The sequence below is a fragment of the Arvicanthis niloticus genome, chromosome 14, assembly GCF_011762505.2.
Source record: "Arvicanthis niloticus isolate mArvNil1 chromosome 14, mArvNil1.pat.X, whole genome shotgun sequence".
Lineage (NCBI taxonomy): Eukaryota > Metazoa > Chordata > Mammalia > Rodentia > Muridae > Arvicanthis > Arvicanthis niloticus.
In genome coordinates, this window is record NC_047671.1 from 74802300 (window position 1) to 74825212 (window position 22913).

Genomic DNA, 22913 nt, shown 5'->3' on the forward strand with positions numbered 1-22913 from the left:
GGACTTTTTAGAATTCAGTGAAAATGAAGGCACATCATACCCAAAATTATGGGACACAATGAAAACAGTGCTAAGAGGAAAACTCATAGCTCTGAGTGCCTCCAAAAAGAAACTGGAGAAAGCATACACTAGCAACTTGACAGCACACCTGATAGCTCGAGAACAAAAAGCAGCAAATACACCAAGAGAAGTAGAAGGCAGGAAATAATCAAACTCAGGGCTGAAATCAACCAAGTATAAACAACAACAACAACCACAACAAAAACATACAAAGAATCAACATAACCAGAAGCTGGTTCTTTGAGAAAAATCAGTAAGATAGATAAACCCTCAGCCAGACTAATCAGAGGGTACGGAGACAGGATCGAAATTAATAAAATAAGAACTGAAAAGGGAGACATAACAACAGAAATTGAGGAAATCAAAAAAAAAAAAAAATCATCAGATCCTACTACAAAAGCCTATACTCAACAAAACTGGAAAATATGAATGAAACAGACAATTTTCTAGACAGATACCAGGTACCAAAGTTAAATCAGGAACAGATAAACCATCTAAACAGTCCCATAACCCCTAAAGAAATAGAAGCAGTCATTAAAAGTCTCCCCATCAAAAAAAGCCCAGGACCAGAAGGGTTAAGTGCAAAATTCTATCAGACCTTCCAAGAAGACCTAATACCAATATTATTCAAACTATTCCAAAATAGAAACAGACGAAACACTACCCAATTCATTCTATAAAGCTACAATTATGCCCATGCCTAAACCACACAAAGACCCAACAAAGAGAACTTCAGACCAATTTCACTTATGAATATCGATGCAAAAATAATCAATAAAATCTTGCAAACTAAATTCAAGAACACATCAAAACCATCATCCATCATGATCAAGTAGGCTTTAGCACAGAGATGCAGGAGTGGTTCAATATACGGAAATCCATCAATGTAATCCAGTATATAAACAAACACAAAGAAAAAAATCCACATGATCATCTCATTAGATGCTGTGAAAACATTTGACAAAATTCAACACCCCTTCATGGTAAAAGTCTTGGAAAGATCAGGAATTCAAGGCCCATACCTAAACATAGTAAAAGCAATATACAGCAAACCAATAGCCAACATCAAAACTAAATGAAGAGAACTTGAAAGCAATGCCACTAAAATCAGGGACTAGACAAGACTGCCCACTCTCTCACTATTTTTCAATAAAGTACTCGAAGTTCTAACCAGAGCAATTAGACAACAAAAGGAGGTCAAAGGAATAAAAATTTGAATAAAAGAAATCAAAATATCACTATTTGCAGTTGATATGATAGGATACTTAGGTGACCCCAAAATTTCCACCAGAAAACTCCCAAACCTGATAAACAACTTCAGCAAAATGGCTGAATATAAAATTAACTAAAACACATTAGTACCCTTCCTCTACTCAAAGGATAAACAGGCTGAGAAAGAAATTAGGGAAAGGACACCCTTCACAATAGTGACAAATAATGTAAAATTCCTTGGTGTGACTCTAAGTAAGCAAGTGAAAGATCTGTATGACAAGAACGTCAAGTCTGTGAAAAAAGAAATTGAAGAACACCTCAGAAGATGGAAAGATCTCTCATGCTCGTGGATTGGCAGGATTAATATAGTAAAATAATGGCCATGTTTCCAAAAGCAATCTACAGATTTAATGCAATCCCCATCAATATTCCAACTCAATTCTTCACAGAGTTAAAAAGAGCAATTTGCAAATTCATTTGGAATAACCAAAAAAAAAAAAAAAAACAGGATAGAGAAAACTATTCTCAACAATAAAGGAACTTCTGGGGGAATCGCCATCCCTGCTCTCAAGCTGTACTACAGAGCAATATGATAAAAACTGCATGGTATTGGTACAGAGACAGGCAGGAATAGAACTGAAGACCCAAAAATGAACCCACATACCTATGGTCACTTGATCTTTGACAAAGGAGCTAAAACCATCCAGTGGAAAAAAGACAACATTTTCAACAAATGGTGCTGGTTCAACTGGAGGTCAGCATGTAGAAGAATGCAAATCGATCCATTCTTAACTCCTTGTACAAGGCTCAAGTCCAAGTGAATAAAAGACCTTCATATAAAACCAGATACACTGAAACTAATAGAAGACAAAGTGGGGAAGAGCCTCCAACGCATGGGCACAGGGAAAGCTTTCCTGAACAGAACACAAATGACATAGGCTCTTAGATCAACAATTAACAAATGGGTCCTCATAAAATTGCAAAGCTTCTATAAAGGCAAAGGACACTGTCAATAGAACAAAATGGCAACCAACAAATTCGGAAAAGATCTTTACCAATCCCACATCCGACAGAGGGCTAATGTCCAATATATACAAAGAACTTAAGAAATTAGACTCCAGGGAACCAAATAACCCTATTAAAAAATGGGGTTCAGAGCTAACCAAAGAATTCTTAACAGAGAAATTCCGAATGGCTGAGAAGCACCTAAAGAAGTGTTCAACATCCTTAGACATGAAGAAGATGCAAATAAAAACAACTCTAAGATTCCACCTCACACCAGTCAGAATGGCTAAGATCAAAAACTCAGGTGGTAGCAGATGCAGGAGAGGATGTGGAGAAAGAGGAACACCTCCATTGTTGGTGGAATTGCAAGCTAGTACAACCACTCTGGAAATCAGTCTGGCGGTTCCTCAGAAAATTGGGCATAGCATTACCTGAGGACCCAGCTATACCACTCCTCGGTATATACCCAGAAGATGCTTCAACATATAACAAGGACATATGCTCCACTATGTTCACAGCAGCCTTATTTATATAATAGCCAGAAGCTGGAAAGAACCCAGATGTCCTGCAACAGAGGAATGGATACAGAAAATGTGGTACATTTACACAATGGAGGACTACTCAGCTATTACAAACAATGAATTCATGAAATTCTTAGACAAATGGATGGAATTAGAAATTTCCTGAGTGATGTAACCCAATCACAAAAGAACACTTATGGTATGCACTCACTGATAAGTGGATATTAGCCCAAAAGCTCAGAATACCCAAGATACAATTCACAGACCACATGAAGCTCAAGAAGAAGGAAGACCAAAGTGTGGATACCTCAGTCCTTCTTAGAAAGGGAGAACAAAATAGTTACAGGAGAAAATAAAGGAGACAAAGTGTGGAGCAGAGACTGAAAAAAAGGCCATCCAGAGACTGCCACACCTAGTGATGTATCCCATATACAGTCACCCAGACTCTACTGCAAGTGCTGGGAAGTGCATGCTGACAGGAGCCTTATATATCCTGAGAGGTTCTGCCAGAGCCTGACAAACACAGAAGCAGATGCTTGCAGCTAACTACTAGACTGAGCACAGGGAGGAGCCCAATGGAGGAGTTAGAGAAAGGACTGAAGGAGCTGAAGAGGTTTGCAACCCATAAAAACAACAATATCAACCAACCAGACCCACCCCCACCCCCACCCCCGAGCTCCCAGGGACTAAACCACCAACCAAAGAGTAAACATGGAGGTACCCATGGCTCCAGCTGCATATAAAGCAGAGGATGGCCTTGTTGGGCATCAATGGGACGAGAGGCCCTTGGGCCTGGGAAGGCTCGATGCATGCCAGAGCAGGGAGGCAGGAGTAGGTGGGTGAGCACTGTCATAGAGGTAGGGGGGAAGGGGGAAGAGGATGGGAGTTTCCAGAGGGGAAACCGGGAAAGGGGATAACATTTGAAAATTAAGTAAATAAAATATCCAATAAAAAATACTTAAGCATCTGCTTCCTCTCTGAGCATTCTGTGTGCGCCTCAGAGTCCACAGTTATTCTTCTTGAAATGACTTTCTAGTCTATTCCCTCATCTCCACCTGCCAGGCCTGACTCACTCCCACAGCTCACTCGGCTGCGGCTGCTGCGGTGTGGCTGTCCCTGCCTCCCTCCCTCCCTCATTGCAGGCAGTCTGACTCTGCTGCCATTCTGCTTCACTTCTGCCTTCAATTCTCTGTGACTGAAGAAGACACTATGCTATTTATCTTTCCATTTACTGAGTATTTGTGACTGCTACAGTTTGAAAACAATTTGTCAGTACAAAAGTTCCTGTGCTGGAAGCTTAGTCTCCCCACTGTAGAAGCACTTGGAGGAGATGAATCTATGAGAGGCCTAATGGAAGGTGATGAGGCCCTGAAATGATGAGGACAGGCCTCACAGCAGTAGGTTACCTTCAGAGATAGGAGTCTGGGTGGTTCTCTCTTACACAGTACTTCTCCCCATCACTCTCCTATCTATAGCTGATATTCTAGGTCTTCAACAGTTTCAGTTTTTATGAGTGAAGAGATCTCTAATAGCAACTTCAATTATCATTTTTGGGAACAAATATATAAAGGCATTTTGATGGCTATAAACTTGAGTCCTTCCTGGTATTTAACAGAAAGATTCCTTTACATTGATCAATTGTGAAGGCACTTACCTATTCCCCAGTTTTATAGTTTTGTTTCTGTTTTCATTAGTGAGATTCCTAGAACTAGACAAAGTAACATCTGAAGAAAGAAAGAAAGAAAGAAAGAAAGAAAGAAAGAAAGAAAGAAAGCAAGCTAGCTACCTTAGACTGTCTTCTGCCTGTTGGAAATTTTTAGTTAGAATAAATACAAGTGATACCAAAGTGTGATGCTAAAAACAGTGCTTTGTTTCTCTTTCTCCATATTACAATCCCTTAAAATATTATCACAAACAAGAAAACAGAAATTTTGAGTTTTCAAAGAATAAAAACAAATTTTCTTGCTACACAGCAATGATAACAATGGGTATGGCCATAACAGTACCACCTTTCAGGAAATTAAAGCTTTTATAATGAAACTTTGTACCCAGTATCATTTTAGAAGCAAAAATATCATTTAAATTTTGGGTTTATGGCTAAAGAAGGTAGCTCAATCAGTAAGTATTTGCCATACATACACATAGGAATTATGTATGTATACAAATAGGGCTGGGGGGGGGAGGAAAGAAGGGAGGAAAGGAGGGAGAAGAAAGGAGGGAAGGAGGAAGGGAGGAAGGACAGAGGGAGGGAGGGAGGGAGGGAGGAGGAGGGAGGGAGGGAGGGAAGGACAAAGGGAGGGAGGGAGGGAGGGAGGGAGGGAGGGAGGGAGGGAAATCAGGGTCTATGGTGAAGCCTCATAGTGCTCCTGTTGCTTAACCCTCAAATCAAGAGTCCTCAAAACCCTTAGAAATCACCATTTCCTAATAACCTAAGAATGTTTGCATTCTATTAAAAACAAAGGGCATTCATCTAAACCTCCATATCTTAATACTTTATCAGTAAAGGAAAAAAAATCCCAAATTCCTGAAGAGGCCCCAAGTTTGCTCCCACAGGCCCTGATGCTCTAACCTGTACATAAGGAGGACACAGAAAGAAAGTAGCCCTGTGCCCAGCAAGCCAGGGACTGACAAAGCTTGCTTTCCCTAAGTCAAAGAAACAGGAAGGGAATTTGATGCATAGTCTATCCCCAGCCAAAAGGCTGCTAATGTTAGCTCTTATGTGTGTGGGGGGGGGTGGGGGGGAGATCAATGCATTTTTATTTATATTTTAATTACATTTTTAAATAGTTTTGTTTTCAACATTTGTGAAACTGGGTTTTGTAGTGCCCTGTCTGGGTTCTGAATAATAAGCATCCTTTTATGTGCTAATTCCATTACAAAAACTAATTACATTAGCAAATATACAACTTTTCTTGAATTGATTCCAAAGGCAATCACTCTCCAAATGTTAGGTGAAACCATACACAGCATCAGTAACAGAATGTTTAATATTATGTTTTTACTATTTTAAACTCCTGAACAATTTAATGGAGAAAAATTAGGGAAAATACTATGTTTATCTTCAACATCTTATAAATATCTATTTAGGTTTTAAAACTAAACTCTGGAGGTGAGTACAGAACCCCCTCCTCTCACAACTAAATCAACAGTCTAACACGGATCAGAAAAGACAAGAGACTCTACTCAGTGTTCCAACAAAGTACAGATGGGGAACATTTAACTGGGTACAACACAGTGCCTACATGACCAGCAACAATGTCCCAGACACTTCACTTCAAGATGTGCTAACACTGTTTCTCTCCACATTGATTGGTACAGTCTGATTAAGGTTTACATCTTACCCTTCCTTCTCAGAGACTCCAAGAAACTTATTAAATGACATAGGAATATTGCTTTTCACACTACTTCTACGAGTTATATAAATCTGCAGTAGCAGAAAATACATGGAATGGAACAGCACAAGTCCCAGCCAGGGTCTCACTGTTCTAGTTAACGACCAGTTTCCAAACCAAAGGACTATTTACAAACATCTGATCAACAGCACACACTCTAGCTTTAGTCTTACATGTTTATAGTATTAACTGGCTGCTTATTTTATATTAATTCAATTAAGCAGGGAAAAAATTACTGATGAAAGCAAATTCAATGCATTGTGTCAGCTTTACCCTATTCTGTAAACCATGTCCTGAGGACAAGAAGTATACATCTCTATGTACTTCTGGCTGTCCTAGAACTTACTCTATAAAACAAGCTGGTCTCCAACTCATGGAGATCCACCTGCCTCTGCCTCCCAAGTGCTGGAATTAAAGGCATGTGCCAACTACTGCCTAGCAACAAAATAACTTTTAACCCATATCTAAGTTCCTAAACTCATCCAGGAAAACTCCAACTTTTATACTACTGTAAATGAAAAATCACGTTATATATATCTCATTCATAATAAAATATCACAGTAAAAATAACTTATGTACTTGGTGTCTTCCTCAATGTTAATTTCAAGTTTAAGCACCTGGGTCTAGAGAGATGGCTTAGTGGCTAAGAGCATGTATTACTTTGCAAAAAGACTCATATTCAGTTCCCAGTACCTACATCACAACCACACACAACTCCAGCTCAAAGGATCTGATGCCACCTTCTGGTCTCCAAAGACACCTGTATGCACACACACACACACACACACACACACACACCAGCAAATGTATACTGACAGACATATAAGCACCAACATGCATTCTCTCTCCTCCTGCAAAAAAAAAAAAAAGGGGGGGGGAGAAAAGATTAAAAATTAAAACTCATTCATGCTCTCTTGATGGGCAACAGAAAATTCCAATATCAAAGATAAAACTATTTATGGTAAAACACCATAAGCTTTTTAGGTATCCAAGAAAGTATAAACAAAGAAAAAAAGTAACATAAGATCAGAAGACTTTTTAAAGGATATAAAATAAAAATAAATTTAAAACATTTTAAAAAGAAGAAGAGCTAGAAAGACCCTCTGGTGACTGAAGTAAATCCTTCCACAGGAGAGATTAGAGGCACAGCTACTGGTCTACACTACAATAAAGACAATCCTCATATCCTTTCTCTTTTTTTTGTAATGTTACAGTTAACATTACAAGCTGTTTCTACCTCATACATAGAACAGATGTCCCAGCTGAGAAACTCCAAGGTCAGTATCTATTGCCCTTTTATAATAGACACAAAGTTAAGCATATGCATATTCAGGGGTGTAGAAGCAATGTTAAAGTTAAAAAAAATAATAAATAGGCTAAGCAAATGATAATGAAACTGTAAAAACAAAAGATCTCTGAGTGATAAATAAGGAAGATGTTGATCCCAAATGTATGCATCCCCTTATACATTTCTAGTAGGGATCATGGGTGAGCACAGTAGGGCTCCCAATAGCACTCCTATCCTCGTACAAGGAAGCCATGTCTGAAATATTGAGAATCATTAAAAAGAGAGGGAGTGATGGAAGAAGAGAAACATAGAAGAAAGCTCTAAACTATCTTTTCTCAATTTTCATTTTATTTAGGACAACATGGGGTGAATATTAAATTTCAAGAATGAAATGCCATCTTATATACAATTATTTCTAGAAAAAGTTTACTCAATCTTGTTTTCAAGCTTAGTTTATATACCTCTGCTTCAACGTCTACATTTTGCTTCAAAAGTAACTTCAAAATATCAACATGTCCATTTTGACTAGCAGCTTGCATTGCTGTGTGGCCAGCACACTGTCCATTTACCTAAAAAAGAAAGAAGGAAATGTTAACAAACGTCACAAATCAGAAATAGCCAATAAATATGAACTTTTAAATCCTGCATAATATATGATTCTTGGAGGGCAACCTGACATTACAAATATCACAACATAGATCATCAAAATTATGTAAGTAAATAAATAAATAAATAAATAAATAAATAAAGTGCATGTGTCTCCACACCTTGCTTTCCCTGACCCTGGAGCTCAGTGACTCGCTTACAACAAACAGCTGGTCAGAAAGCTCCAAGTTTCTTCCTCCCTCTGCCTCCCAGTGCTATGACCACATGTGTGCGACCACAACGGTGTCCGTGTGTGTTAAGTCGGTGCTAGGGATCACACTCGGGCTCACATGGTTGAACAACATGCACTTTTACTGACACAGCCATCCTCCCAGTCCCTCACCCTCCATTTCTATTTTGAAAAGTGTTTATTTAGCTTGAGTAAATTAACTGCAAATAAAACTTAAGCTACAATATAGTCTGAATAGAAATGACTAGAATAAACACAGCATAGGATTTGATTTGTCTGCATTACTCAGAAAGCATGCAACAATCTAGAAATCTTAAGTTAATTATAGTCTTTGAAAAGTAAATAACAGCAAGTATGGATATATCACAAATAATATAAAGTATAGTATAAGTTTCCTGACATGTATTTTCCATACGAACTCAAATATTATGCTTAAAAGAGCTTTAGATCAAAAGTAGTAAAAAGAAGCAAGAAGTTTGAGATAGGCCTAGACCCCACAGCCAGCTGAAGAACAGTGGACTACATAGTAGGCCTATGGCCAAGAAATCAAAGGCTAGAGGTTCATCCCAATAGTCAAAGAGATCAAAAAGTAAAGAAAATACTTCAATACAGTGGCTAGAGAGTTTTATATCAACTTGATACAAGCTAAAGTCATCTGACAGGAGGGAGCCTCATTAAGAATATCAGACTGAAGGCCAGCCTGTAAGACAATTTCTCAGTGATGAATGGGGGAGAGCCCAGCCTGTTCTTAGGATTGCCATCCCTGGGCTGGTGGTCCCAGGTTCTATTAAAAAAAAAAAAAAAAAAAAAAAAGCAGACTAAACAAACCATGAGCCCTCCCTGGCCTCTGCCTCAGCTCCTGCCTCCAGCTCCTGCCCTGACGATCTGCAGTGATCAACAGTGATATGGAAATATAGGCCGACTCTTTCTTCCTCAAGCTGCTTTAGTAATGGTGTCTCCCTGTAGCAGTAAGACCCTAACTAAGACACACAGTAACACTAGAGATTTCGTGTTTCATTTTCAGCAGCAGACAGAACCATCATCCAGACAAAAGTTAAAGGAAAAGCAGATAAATCACATTCAAGATTACAGAGAACTAAAATAATTTACGTATTTCATCCAAGACCTGAAAAATACATATCTTTCTTAACACTACAGAGAGTACTCTCAGATATATTATATGATAGGCTGCAATACAAAATTCAACAAAATACTTAGAATAAATAGCTTTGAGTTTTTTTCTAACTACAGTACAGTAGAAAATAGGCTTGGAAACTATACGATGTTTGTGGAAATCAGTAATTTACACATAAATATTGGATCAAAAAAATAAAGCAAATTTAAAAGCTCTTGAAACAAAAATGTAAATATGACATAATTAAAACTCTACGAGCTAGGACAAATGCACTGCTACAGCAAAGCCAGTAAGTACATCCGACACAGAACTAGATGCTAGAGTGTGAACTCAGGGCAGTCAGAGCACTTGCCCAGCACACATAAGGCGCTGGTTTCAATCTCCAGATGCAGCAAAGCCAAACACCGTGGCTCTTGCTTATAATCCTAGTGCTCAGGAAAGAGAGACAGAAGAAGTACAAATCTGAGCCCTCTCTGGGACTACACAGGGAGTTCCGAGCTATCCATCCAGAGCTACACAATAAGATCCTGCCTTAAAAAACCAAGACATAGACACCCTAAGATACTACTCACTCTGGCTATAGGACATAGAAAAATTAACTTCAAACTAACTAGAAGACATTCTGTACTGTCTACCTTACATTGTGCCAGAAATTTCTACGTAGGCTCCTGGGGAGAAAAGTTACCAATGGTCTTAGCCAGCACTGGACCTGTACACTATGATACTGACCTACCTGGGAAGATGCACCTGCACTTTTGCTTTCATTATTGTAAGTTTTGCTGTAGTAATGCGTTTGTCCTAGTCCATAGATTTTTGGTTATGCCATACTTACATTTTTGTTTCAAGAGTTTTTAAATTTGCTTTACTTTTCCTTGATCCAGTATTTATGTGCAAATTGATTTCCACGAATATCATAGCTTCAAAACCTATTTTCTACTAGTACTTTCGATATAGGCACAACAGTGCTAAACACGAATTTACCTGGTATAACAGTGGAAAGACAGTGATGTCAGTAACCTTTCTGATTAGATATGAGGCCTGCTATACAGGAATGAATATGCCTGTACTGGGCTAGTCTCCCCCCTTTTATTTTATTTGGACTCCCAATCTATTGGATTGTGTTGCCCATTCAAGGATATCCCTTATCTCCCTACAACTACCTTGAATTTTTCTGGAAATATCCTCCTCCTCCACACACACTTATTTTACCAATGTCTTAGATGTTTCTCAATCCAATTAAGTCAATAATCCACATTACCACCAAACAAATTATCTTTGTGCTCCAAGAAATAAAAAATACAGCTAAATCCAAAATCTATAGAAGGAACAAAACACTGATGATGACAGTGTGTGCTGAAAAGCAGGTCAGCATGTGCAAGCCATGGTGTGAATACCAAAACCCAGGGACCAGAGCAGAAATAAGTTAAGCAAAAAACTGAAAATGAAAGTAAGTAAACAAAGAGCCGTGCTTTAACAAAATAAAACAAAACATACAAATCCTTAATGTGACTAAAGTAAAGGAGGAATACTCAAAACTGGAGATGAAAAGCGAGTATTTTGGCGACTATCATGGAAAACATCAAAGGAGAACTGAGCACCAAAGAGATCTGAACAGATTAGTGGATACATATAGGACATATGTATCCATCCTATCCTCTCAATACTGAATCTTCACAAAACAGAATGCCTGGACTGAAAGTAACATGCAAGAAGGAATCAGTAGCCTCCAGACCTGCCTCATTCAACTGCACCTCTCAAGGAAGAATGAACACCAATTCCTTTCCATTATTGCTCCAAACTCTATCAGGCCAGCACTACCATTATATGAAAACCAGACAAGGACACATACAAAACAAAACTATAGGGGAATATCCCTTTTAAACAGATCATTCATCATAGTGTAGTTCAAGCAAAGAAATACGAACGTATGCCAAGATTCACCATCAATAAACATGATTATACTACCTGAACAAATGAAGGACTAAGAAATTTCATGAGCATATCAATAAATGAAAAAAAAAAAAAAAAAAAAAAAGTACTCGATAAAATCCAACATCTCTTTATAATAAAAACTGGACAAACTAAATATTGCTGGAATATATTTCAATATAATAAAGGTCATATACAGTAAACAGCACCTAACAGGCTGAATGAGGTAAAGTTTTCAGATTGGAAGCAAGGCTAAGATGGTCACTTTGTGTACCACCTGGTAGTCACAAAGCAAGCAAACAAAAGGAAAACAAACACACAAACAACCACCACAACAAAGGGCATCTAACCTGGGAAGAGGAAATCAAACTGCCACTATCTGTAGGGAACATGATTTCTACACAGAAAATCAGAAAGCCAGACAAGGTGGCAGACGTCTGTTCTCCAACGTCTTACAGGCTGAGGCAGGAGACCATCCTGTCTAAAAACCCCAAGAAAGGGAGAAGGAAAGGAACTTAAGTACAGAAGGAAAAAGGAAGGGAAAGACAGACAAATGGATAACAAACGTAAAGAATCGACCAAACACCTACTTGAAGTAATCATCAAAGTAGAAACATGACAGCAGCACTGGCAGACCGCAGCAGCTGGCCATCACAACAGGAAGCTTTTCAATCCCAGTCACAACAAGGACCCAAAAAGTAGCAAGGAAAAAAATTTGACCAGAGAGGTCAAAGATTTCTACGATGGAATTCTAAAGTGCCAAGGAAAGAAACTGAAGAAGATACATAAATACAGGAAGACACACACACCTTACGTCACATGTTACAAGACAGTAAAGGAGCCAAAACAAACTACAATGCACCCCAATGACAACAGCTGGCAGAACCAAAACACAGGAAAAACCCAAAAACTAAAAGCTCTATGAAAACACGTACACACACACACACACGCAGAGGGGAGGCAGGGGAGGGAGAAAGAGACAGGCAGGCAGGCAGGCAGGCAGGCAGGCAGGCAGACAGACACAAGAGCAGGAAGAACAGAGCAAAGAGTATCCACTACTCTAACTTCAAGATATATTGAAAACTACAGTAACTAAAACAAGCAGGTATTTACACAAAATCAGATACAAAGAACAACCAACCTCTGTGTCAACCCACAGCTGACTTTTTGGCACTGGAAGAGGAGGATACATACTGGAGAAAAGACGGCAGTTTCAATATCCAGTACTAAAAACACTATCTACATGCAGAATGAAAATAGGTTCATGTTTCCTACAACTGCAAGAGCCAATTCTAAATGGCTTGAAGACGTCAGTCTTTATTAAGTCATTAAACTATTTCTGCCTATGCCTCAGAGTTGTCTCTGAAATGCTCACATCCACATCTGGTCTTTTCAGCAAATCTTCCACTTTAGCCACGTCTCCATTGGCAGCAGCCTTAACCAGCTCTTCGTTGAGGTCACCAGATTCTTGGGTTTCAAATAATTTCTTCAGAAGCTGGGAAAGTCTTTCTGCAAGGCACAAAACAAGCTGTTAATAAAGGAACAGATGTTTTCCATGTTCCTAAACACTTTCTCCGTTTTACTATTTCTAAATTAATGTTATTTCTACGGTGTACAGACAGCTACCCATGCAAGTAATAAGCATTAATTTCAAGCTCCATTAAATTCAACCCCATAAATATTTTAAGAGTCTTCAAATCATATATTTCAAGTTGTAAATGCAGAAAATGTAAAGTTACACACTAAAATAACTTCAGATTTAGTCATACTAAAGATACTATAAACACACTAGCATGGTGATCACACAATGAATGATATGAATGCCTTTTAGAGCCTAATTCTACACTATAGACCCTAGAACATTACACTCTGTAGTAAACTCAAAAGAGCAGCAATTATAACTCAGAAACAATGTACCCTCTAGAGTAATTGGGGAAAACATTTTTAAGAGGAAATTTTCAGCTGAAAATGAACATATAATGGTAAGAGCATGCATGCTCTGTTAAGTGCCACTTGACTGTTTTTCCTAAATAGTATAACAGAAGATATCAAGTTCCAGTCTTTTCATTCTTTGAGTCATTACTCAAAAGCAAAGTAATCACAAAGTGGGGTAAAAGAAAAATCAAAAGGAATGCCAAGCCCAATTATTTGTGAGTAGGTATTAATTACTCTTCACTTTTTAGTTTATATGTAGCCAAGCTAACATGCTGCATCTAGCCCAAAATAGAAATCAATACAGCTTGACTTAAGTTATCAATATATTAGCAATCTGCAACAGTAAATCAAGAGAGAAAAGTAGATACCATTACAAAATAAAATCTTAAATCATTGTTTCTTTTTGGATACAAGGTTTCAAGATGCCCAGGCTAGCATCAAACTCAGATCCCTCCTGCCTCTACTTATCAAATATAACCACCATAACTATTAACCTAATGGTTTGGTTTGTTTATTTGTTTATTTATTTATTGGTATATTTCACTCATTACTATGGTCCTCTCTCTTCTACTACATGGCAAGAATGCACATACAGTAACTTAGAAAATGATGCAGAATAACCAGACTGTGCACACAAAGCTTGGGCATATAAAGGAAGGGTGTTAGAAACAAGTTTAGCCATGCACTTAGCAAATTCACATTTTAGCAAGTATGGTGGCTTGAATATGCTTGGTCCAGAAAGTGGTACTATTAGGTGGTGTAGCCTTGTTATAATAGGTGTGGCCTTATTGGAGGAAGTGTGTCACTATGGGGGATAGGCTTTGAGGTCCTAAATTCAAGCTCCGCCCAATGTGGAAGAGAGCTTCTTCCTAACTGCCTTTGGATCAAGATGTACAACTCTCAGTTCCTTCTCCAGCCCCATGTCTGCCCGGAAGCTGCCATGATGATAATGGACTGAACCTCTGAAGCTGTAAACCAGCCCAAATTCAGTGTTATCCTGTATAAGAGTTGCCCTGGTTATGGTGTCTCTTCACAGCAATGGAAACCCTAAGACACCAAGGGTTCTGATGGTACTGTGACTGATATAAAAACACACAGGAAGAGAAACATCTAGCAATAATGTTGGAAATAAAAAGTAAGCTAAGAAAGAGAGAATTTTTTCCTGGCCCCCCGCCCCCAAAATGCAATTTCTGATTGAGATAAGAACTGAACTTTGAGCTGGAGAGATGGCTCAGTGGTTAAGACCACTGACTGCTCTTCCAGAAGTCCTGAGTTCAGTTCCCAGCAACTACATGGTGGCTCACGACCATCTGTAATGGAACCCAATGCCCTCTTCTGGTGTGTCTGAAAACAAGCTACAGTGTACTCATAAACATAAAATAAATAAATCTTTAAAAAAAAAAAAAAGAAAAGAACTAAACTTCAAGTGTCTCTTTGATACAGAGAAACTTGATATGCCCAAGAAAAAGCAGAAATTCATGAAACCTTTCCAGGAGCACCTTAGCCAGAGTAATGCATATGCAGTACACTAAAAAGAGGAGGCATGGAAAGAGGAATGGGAGGGGAAGGAACTGAGAAAGGAAGAGAGGGTATAAAAAAAGAAAAAGAAAAACCCTTTGCAAAAGTTTACAAAGTAGCTGGGCAGTGGTGTCACAAGCCTTTATTCCCAGCACTCAGAAGGCAAAGAGAGTAAAACCTCTGAGTTCCAGGACAGGCAGGGCTAAACAGAAAAACCCTGTCTAGAAAAACAAAACAATACAAACAAATTTAAAAAGTTTCCAAAGTATTCAATGTCCAAGTGAGCCTATGCCATCTGGAAGAAAGCTAAGTGCACAGACATGACCATATGTGCATGAGAACTGCTTTCTTCATTTGTTTTTCAAATCAGGGTTTTTCTGTGTAGCCCTGGCTGGCCTGGAACTAGCTCTATAAACCAAGCTAGCTTTGAACTCGGAGATCTACCTGAGTGCTCGGATTAAAAGTGTGTGCCACCATGTCCAGCCTGTGATCTGGGTATTATCTTTAAGAAAACAAGCTAAACATACCACCAGATGCATTGCTAATGGCTGATCCTGCAGGTGCCACCTTGGAAACTGCTGCAGGATTATACGTCCAAGACGTTCCACAGACTTCCACCTTTAAATCGCTGTCTGAATAAATCTGTTGTACTCTGCCAACTTTACCTAAAGTCTTAAAAAAAAAAAAAATGTATTATTAAATGCAATCACCACCTTCTGTATTTTAAAGTGTTGATTTTACTTAGTTACTAATTTTAAAAATTCTGAGAGATAACAATACTCAAATAGATTATGAGTCACAAACTTAACAGTATCTTTTTAAAAATATCTGAATAATGGGGTTAGAGAGGTAGCTTAACCATTAAGAATACCTGCTCTTGCAGGGGATCTGGGTTCTGTTCCCAGCACCCACATGGTGGCTCACGACCAACACTAAATCTAGTTCCAAAGGATCAAACACCCTCATCTGACCTTTCCAAGCACCAACACACATGTACACGTACATGCATACAGGCAAACACTGATAAACATAAAATGTTAATTACACTAAAACAGAAATTTAAAGCAACTGCTTTTAAAGAAATAATATGTATATTAAATCTAGTAAAAAAAAAAAAAAAGTGAGCCACATAAGGATATCAGTAGCAACAGGAGTTCTCACCAGATGACAAACACTGTTCTAAGACCTTTACAAATTCATGGGTACACCTAATCCAGAAACAAGCACTTTTGTTAGCCCCATTTTAACTCAGCTACAAAAGCCAATCTCTTAAGCATTACCGAATCACAAGCTGACTAATTCCTAAAGATAAGACCAACCTTGTACACTGTTGGCCTGTTTGACTCTTCCAACTTCTTAAAAGGAGTCCCACCATTTCTAGATGATGCTCTTCTTGCCTTTGTGCCCATTCCTTCTCTCTCTCTGTTATATAGATATGGGTATAGATATGTACATATACATGTACATATTTAATAAATACTACATAAAATGTTTTTGTTTCTTTTTCTTCTTCCCTTTGATGTTTTATTATAGGAATCTGCCAACAAAAGTAGCTAGGAGTATATTGAATTTTCATGTACTCTCCAGTAGCTAAAAATAATTATCAGCTCATGGCCAATCTTCATACATTCCCCCTACAATTCTTCATTATAAGATTACATCAGCCTATACATACAAAACATATATTAACAGATCTATACTATTATCTACCCACTAAACACTATCAACAATTCTGTATCATAAAGCATAAAATATCAGTATTCAAATTTCTAGCTGTCATATAAACAACTTTTTAGTTTGCTTAAAATGAAGATCCAAAGTTCATGAGCTAGCAGGTAAGAGCACATATTGCTCTTGCAGAATAACTAAGTTAGGTTCCAAGCACCCACTATGGTTGTCTCACGATCACCTGTACCTGTAGCTCTAGGAGATCTGATGTCTTCTTCTAGACTCCAGAGGCACATGCATTCACATGCACATATGCACAGATCCACAGACAGACAAAAGTAAAGAAAAATCTTGAGGGCTAGAAAGATGGCTCAGCAGTTCAGAGCATTTGCTCCTACAGAGGACCAGGTTCAATTCCCAGCACCCAGATGGTGGCTCACAGCCATCCTTAATTCCAGTTCCAAGGAATCTGATGCTTTCTTCCAACCTCTGGGTATTAGGCACATACATGATACATATACACTTAAAGACACAAAATAATCCTAAAAAGCAAAGTAAGTCTTTTCAAAAATTTCCAAGTCTATATGCTTTTTCCCCTCATTATAAAAGTACAAAGAAACACGGTTACCTGACTCACACTCTGACTTCTGTTCACTGGCATAGCTGGACAGGCTTGTCTGCCTTCTGTATGTCACCAGTGAGAACTCTGCACGTTCGTTCTTCATTCTCTGAGTACAACTCTACAAATCCCTGATACGTTTTGCTGTCTGGTACAAGGCCCATTCTCTCATAAACTTTTCCTCTTTACTAGGGGAAAGTTATTCAAAATCATAACCTACACTAGACTGGTTACTGCTACTACATTCTTATTACTTACAGGCTTCTTCATGGACAGAAGTCAGAAACAGGGTTTTACTTTCTCATGTTCTGATTTATGTGTTCATAAAGTGTTTGTGCAACACTTTTAAAAAGGAGACTAGAGCCTGGCAGTGGTGGCACACCTTTAATCCTAGCACTTGGGAAGCAGAGGCAGCTGGAGACGATCTCTTGAGTTCAAGGACAACCTAGTCCAAAACAGAGCGAGTTCCAGGACTACACAGAGAAACCCTGTTTCGAAAAACCAAGTACATACATACATACATACATACATACATACATACATACTGGATATAATACTTATTAATGACCATGACTAGTAGAGTATGGAATCCCCACACAGTGGAAGCCCTCAGGAATACAGGGCCTTACCAGCTGTCCAGAAGACAGTAATTTGGGATATATTTGATCTCATGGGCATCTGGAACAAGCCATTTCTCAGCTACCGTGTCTTAAAATTCATTAAGTGTGGTGAAGTCCCACTTCTTTTAGGTATGGATGTTCCAGTGGCCAGGAACTTGACCTTGGCTCTCCACAGGTCACTAATCATGTGCCTTATTCTTGGTGCAGATAAACATGACCTGGCCAATGTGAGTCCTGGCCACTAATGCCTTAGGACTTTTCAAAGGATCCCTGGATTCCTGTATACATGGAGAACAGCATTGGAATAAAAAATAAGCATGCCCACCAAAACTGTCTAAGCTCCCTTAGGGCTACTCACACAAGCAACAGGCTAAGTGCACTACCACAGAGGCTGCTATTTGCCACCAGGCTTTCAATAATCTTAAATAATAGTATTTCATGATAGTTAACACAGCTAAAAAGCAAACAAACTTTTAAACTTCTCATGCTTCCTCATTTCCATTTCTGACAGTTGAAGTTATGCTGTTAGAATATATAATCACTGTATGTGAAGCCCTGTCAAATTAATTAACAAATACACAGCATGAGCAGCCAGCAGCTGGTCACCTGGATGGTGTCAGTGCCACTCTTTACCAGAGCATCTAGAACAGGATTATGGGAACAGGGCCTTTAAATTCTTACATACTCAAAAGCAATTTGCAACCCCTAGACTTAAGTCAGTTTGGCTAAATATACATTTTCTTTCTTTAATTATATTATCAGTGTTTTCTACATGAAACCCTGAGATATCTTTCAATACAAAATGTTCCTCTTCCTGTTATGACCAATAATTTGACCTTTTTCTTAGCAGTTGGAAAAAGTTTTCCTATCCTCAAAGACTTAGTCACTGTATCAGAGTAGATTCCTGTGTACGTCATGTGCCCTCCTTTTCAAGTTCAGCCTCAAATCTGTTTTCAATTTCAAAAACGTTTAGCTGGAATTACAAATGTTAGCTTAGTGGTAGACAGCTGGCAGGCATTCACAAGATGTTATTTAAACCAAAAAAAAATTTTTTCTGTTTCAAACCATTGCTTTTGCAGGGCTTACATGTGAATATATTGGGTATTCTCTACATGTCACTTTCCCTGGAATATACTTTATCTTTTTCATATTTAAATTCTTCATGCTTTTGATACTTCTATTGCTCCTAAGGTATTATCTGTGGTAAGTATTTGTTGTCTGTTCCTTCCAACTTAACCATCACTTTTTTCTCCCTCTTTGTGAAGCCCTGGCTGTCCTGGAACTCACTCTATAGACTTGGCTGGCCTTGAACTCAGAGACATGCCTGTTTCTGTTTCCCAAGTCCTGGGATTAAAGGTGTGCTCCACTACCCGGCTTAATCATCATTTTTAAAAAGACTTTATTTGTGCATATGTACTTTGTATGTATGTGTATCTGTGTGTGGTACCTAAGTTCATGAAGAGATGTGTGTTTATGTGTGTGTGCTCAAGCACACATACTCACATGGATGCCAAACCCGGATGTCTTCTAGTAACACTCTCCACTTCACTTTTTAATTATACTTTTATTTATTGTGTGTGTAAAAAACACAAGTGTGCATGTGTGCACGTGTAGGTATGTATGCACCCATGACATGGTATGAGTGGAGGTCAGTGGACTATGTGCAGAAGCAATTCTCTCCTGCTATAATGTGGGTCCTGAAGATGGAGTTAAGATCATCCACCCTTACAGGTTGAGCAGCCGCTTCTCCCTACCCTCCACCTTATCATCTCAGACAGGGTCAAGTTCTCTTCTCTTCTCTTCTTCTCTCCCTCCCTCTCTCTTCCTTCCTCCCCCTACTAACTTGTGGACCCTGGCACTTACCCACTTACTGGCCTGGCAGACCAGAAAGCTCCACTGCCGTGCCACTCCCTCTCTGGTACTCAATGCTCAGGTTACAGATGCATAACTTTTACATGATTTTGGATGAAAAAATCTGTCCTTCATGCTTGCCTGGTAAGTATTTTACAACTGAGCCATGTCCTCAGCCAACCATCATTTTTTAAATGACCTTTTTCTTCTTTTGAATTCTATCTTATGTTCTAACACCTTGTTTCTGTTATTTTATTCTTCTGTATCTTGGCATATACTTAATTTATTTTAGCTTATTTTGAATTGCTTGACCTTAGCTTTTGTGAGTTTTCTGGGCACAGCCTTTCTTTACAGTTACATTCTGAGTGATTTTTTAATGTAACTTTCAATTCCAATTGTTTCTAAAATTAATTTGCTTTAGTTAATTAGCTAATTTTATAAGCACAGTATAATATCTTTTTTTCCCAAACTATTTACATATACTTACTGGAAGCATGGCTTCAGCCCATTCACCATGTCCTCTTTGGAGAAGTTTAATTCTTTCCAGATCATAACAAACTTGCACAAGATCACCCACTTGAAACTGTGAGGTCCCTCCTTCTGCACCCTGTGCAGCATCCCCACTTCGGACAATGTTTGCCTTAGTGAGAACAGCAGGATTGAAGGTCCATCTACAAAAGCAGAACCAGGCTCAGAACAAGTGGATTCACTCAATATATCTTTAAACACTGCAGGTAGAAAAGCATTACACTACTTCAAAATAATAAAGCAATCCTCTGAAATTACATTCTGAATGGGTTTTTTTAATCTAACTTTTGATGTTTATCAGTACGTATCATACATAAAGACCATCACTGTATCACCTCACTGTGCAGGGTTGGTTTCTTGAGAGCAGTTTAAGGAAGTTTCCTGATCGCATGTATGGATTTACCATCTGTCCTAGCCAAACTCCCTACCAAGGACAGCTATCCCAAATATCAGGGTTCTCAACCTGTGGGTCAGAACCCCTTTTGAGAACTGCATATCAGATATCCTATAAATATCTGATATTTGTACTATGATTTATAATAGTAGCAAAATCAGTTATGAAATAGTAGCAAAATAATTTTATGGTTGGGTGTCACCACAACGTGAGGAACTTGTATTACAAGGATCCCGGCATAAGGGCGGTTGAAATCACTGCCCTCTACCACTGCCAGTCTCACGGATAAAAGACTAGTTTTAATTTGCCACACATAAATGTTTTCCATAACTGTCACCCTTGTATCAAAAAATAAAATAAAATAATAAAACTCCAGGGCACAGTGACAGTCACTGTCTCACTCGCCAAACCCTGGGCTTAACTTTCCAGAAACACACACACATCAAATATATTTTGTTTTTTGTTTTTGTTTTGACAGAATCTCATATAGCCCATGCTAGCCTCAAATATAATGAAAACAATCTTACTATTCTGCCCTCCTGCCTCTGTATCTCAAATGCTCAGATCACAGATATGTACCATATATCATATTTATGCAGTGCTGGGAACTCATGCCAGCTGAATGCTCTACAATTGAGCCATGTCCCTAATCCAAAATGATGGCTTCTTTGTTTTACATAAGCATTTCGCTGTGCCACTATCATCTTCCTGACTACTCAATATCTCAGCAAACAATGTATCAAAACATACACAACACACTCCACTTAACTAGGCACTGAACTCCAGTGCCAAAAAAAAAGACACCTTGTCAAAGAAATTCCCCAATTATTTGCATTTTATGAGTTGTTCAGAATCCAAGTGCTTATCTAAAATAAGAAAATCTAAAAGATCAAACTACATTTAAAAGAAAAAGACCTGTCCTAAGAACCATGCAAGTTGGGGCTGGTTAAATGGCTCAGTGGTTAAGCCAGTATTTCTCAACCTGTGGGTCACTACGCTTTTGGGGTTGCATATCAGATATCCTGCATATCAGGATTAAAGAATGATACACAACATTCTATTGTTTCTCATCAGCCAATGTCCTTTACCTCCCAAAATTACATCGTAAAACATAACAGTCTTACAACAGCACCTAAACACAGAAATATGGATTTAATATCTCCCTCTACATAGTGCTTGCTTCTCCCTTACATTTGTACTTTTATGTCCTTTTTTTGACCTAAATGACGTGTTCTAAAATATTTCTATATCTACTGATATAATCCTATTCCAATATCCTCAGTGCTGAAATTACAAGTGCCACGGCATTTTAAATGTAAAACACTTTTATCATAAATATATGAATACAGGCATGCACATGCATGCACACGTGCGCCCCTCAATGCCTTAGCCACAAGCTCTGAATTTGCTATCAACTGCTTAAGAACTAACTTCAATAAACTCTTGAGTTTCAGCATAGTACTTGCTTTCCTTAAGGCTCCTATCTCTGTGTGTTAACTTTGTCATCAAAACCCATGAATCAGCACTAACCTATTGCCACTTGGATACTGTACTACAATGTCATGATCTTCATCAATGCCACAGACAGTTCCAGTTGTAGTTAAAGTCTCAAACATGCCATCGGTCCATCCTCCATGACCGTGCTGCAAAGACTGGACGATCTCTAGGTCAAGGTCTATATTTACCAGGTCACCGATCTGCAACCCACCAGGGTTCCTGTTGCCGTTCTGCTCGCCTGTAAGTTCAAACACAATTAATGAATGACAAGAGGCAGTCACTACAGTGTGCAGCTGCACTCATGTTTGTGTGGTCACTACCTTGCTATCTGGACTGCTTAGGTTACACTAGGTGGTTTTGTGTATCAACTTGACACAAGCTAGAGTCGTCAGAGAAGGACACTCAGTTGAGGAAATGCCTCCATGAGATCCAGCTGTAAGTAAGGCACTTAGTCAATCAGTGACCAATGAGGGGTGGGGGCGATGATCCATTGTGGGTGGAGTCATCCCTGGGCTGGTAGTCCTGGGTGCTTTAAGAAAGCAAGCAGAGCAAACCATGGAAAGCAAGCTAGTAAGCAGCACCTCTCCACAGCTCTTCCCTCCAGGATCCTGTCCTGTCTGAGTTCCTGTCCTGACTTCCTTCAATGGTGGACTATGATCTGGAAGTATAAGCTAAATAAAACCCTTTCCTCCCCAGCTTGCTTTATGATCATGGTGTTTCGTCACAGCAATAGAAACTCTGGCTAAGACAGAGTCTATGTTAATTTTCCATTTTTCTACCTTCTCTAGATAGTTACAGTGTTTTGTGTAAGAGTCTATTTCTTACATTTGGTTTATCCCATTTATTGACCAACAGCTGTTCATAATATTCCTTTAGAAACTTTTTACCAAATAGTTTATCTTTAAA

General features: G+C 38.7%; 1 protein-coding gene across 1 annotated transcript in view; it reads right to left on the bottom strand.

The window, feature by feature from the left end:
• Positions 1-22913, bottom strand: part of Mib1 (MIB E3 ubiquitin protein ligase 1) — a 98579-nt gene that overhangs the window by 45317 nt on the left and 30349 nt on the right. Inside the window, exons 6-10 of the mRNA XM_034517857.2 lie at positions 22041-22245; positions 20076-20259; positions 15358-15502; positions 12753-12886; positions 7940-8047 (exon numbers count right to left, since the gene is read on the bottom strand). Of these exons, the coding sequence (XP_034373748.1) occupies positions 7940-8047; positions 12753-12886; positions 15358-15502; positions 20076-20259; positions 22041-22245 (776 nt within the window). The remainder of the gene's footprint in view (positions 1-7939; positions 8048-12752; positions 12887-15357; positions 15503-20075; positions 20260-22040; positions 22246-22913) is intronic.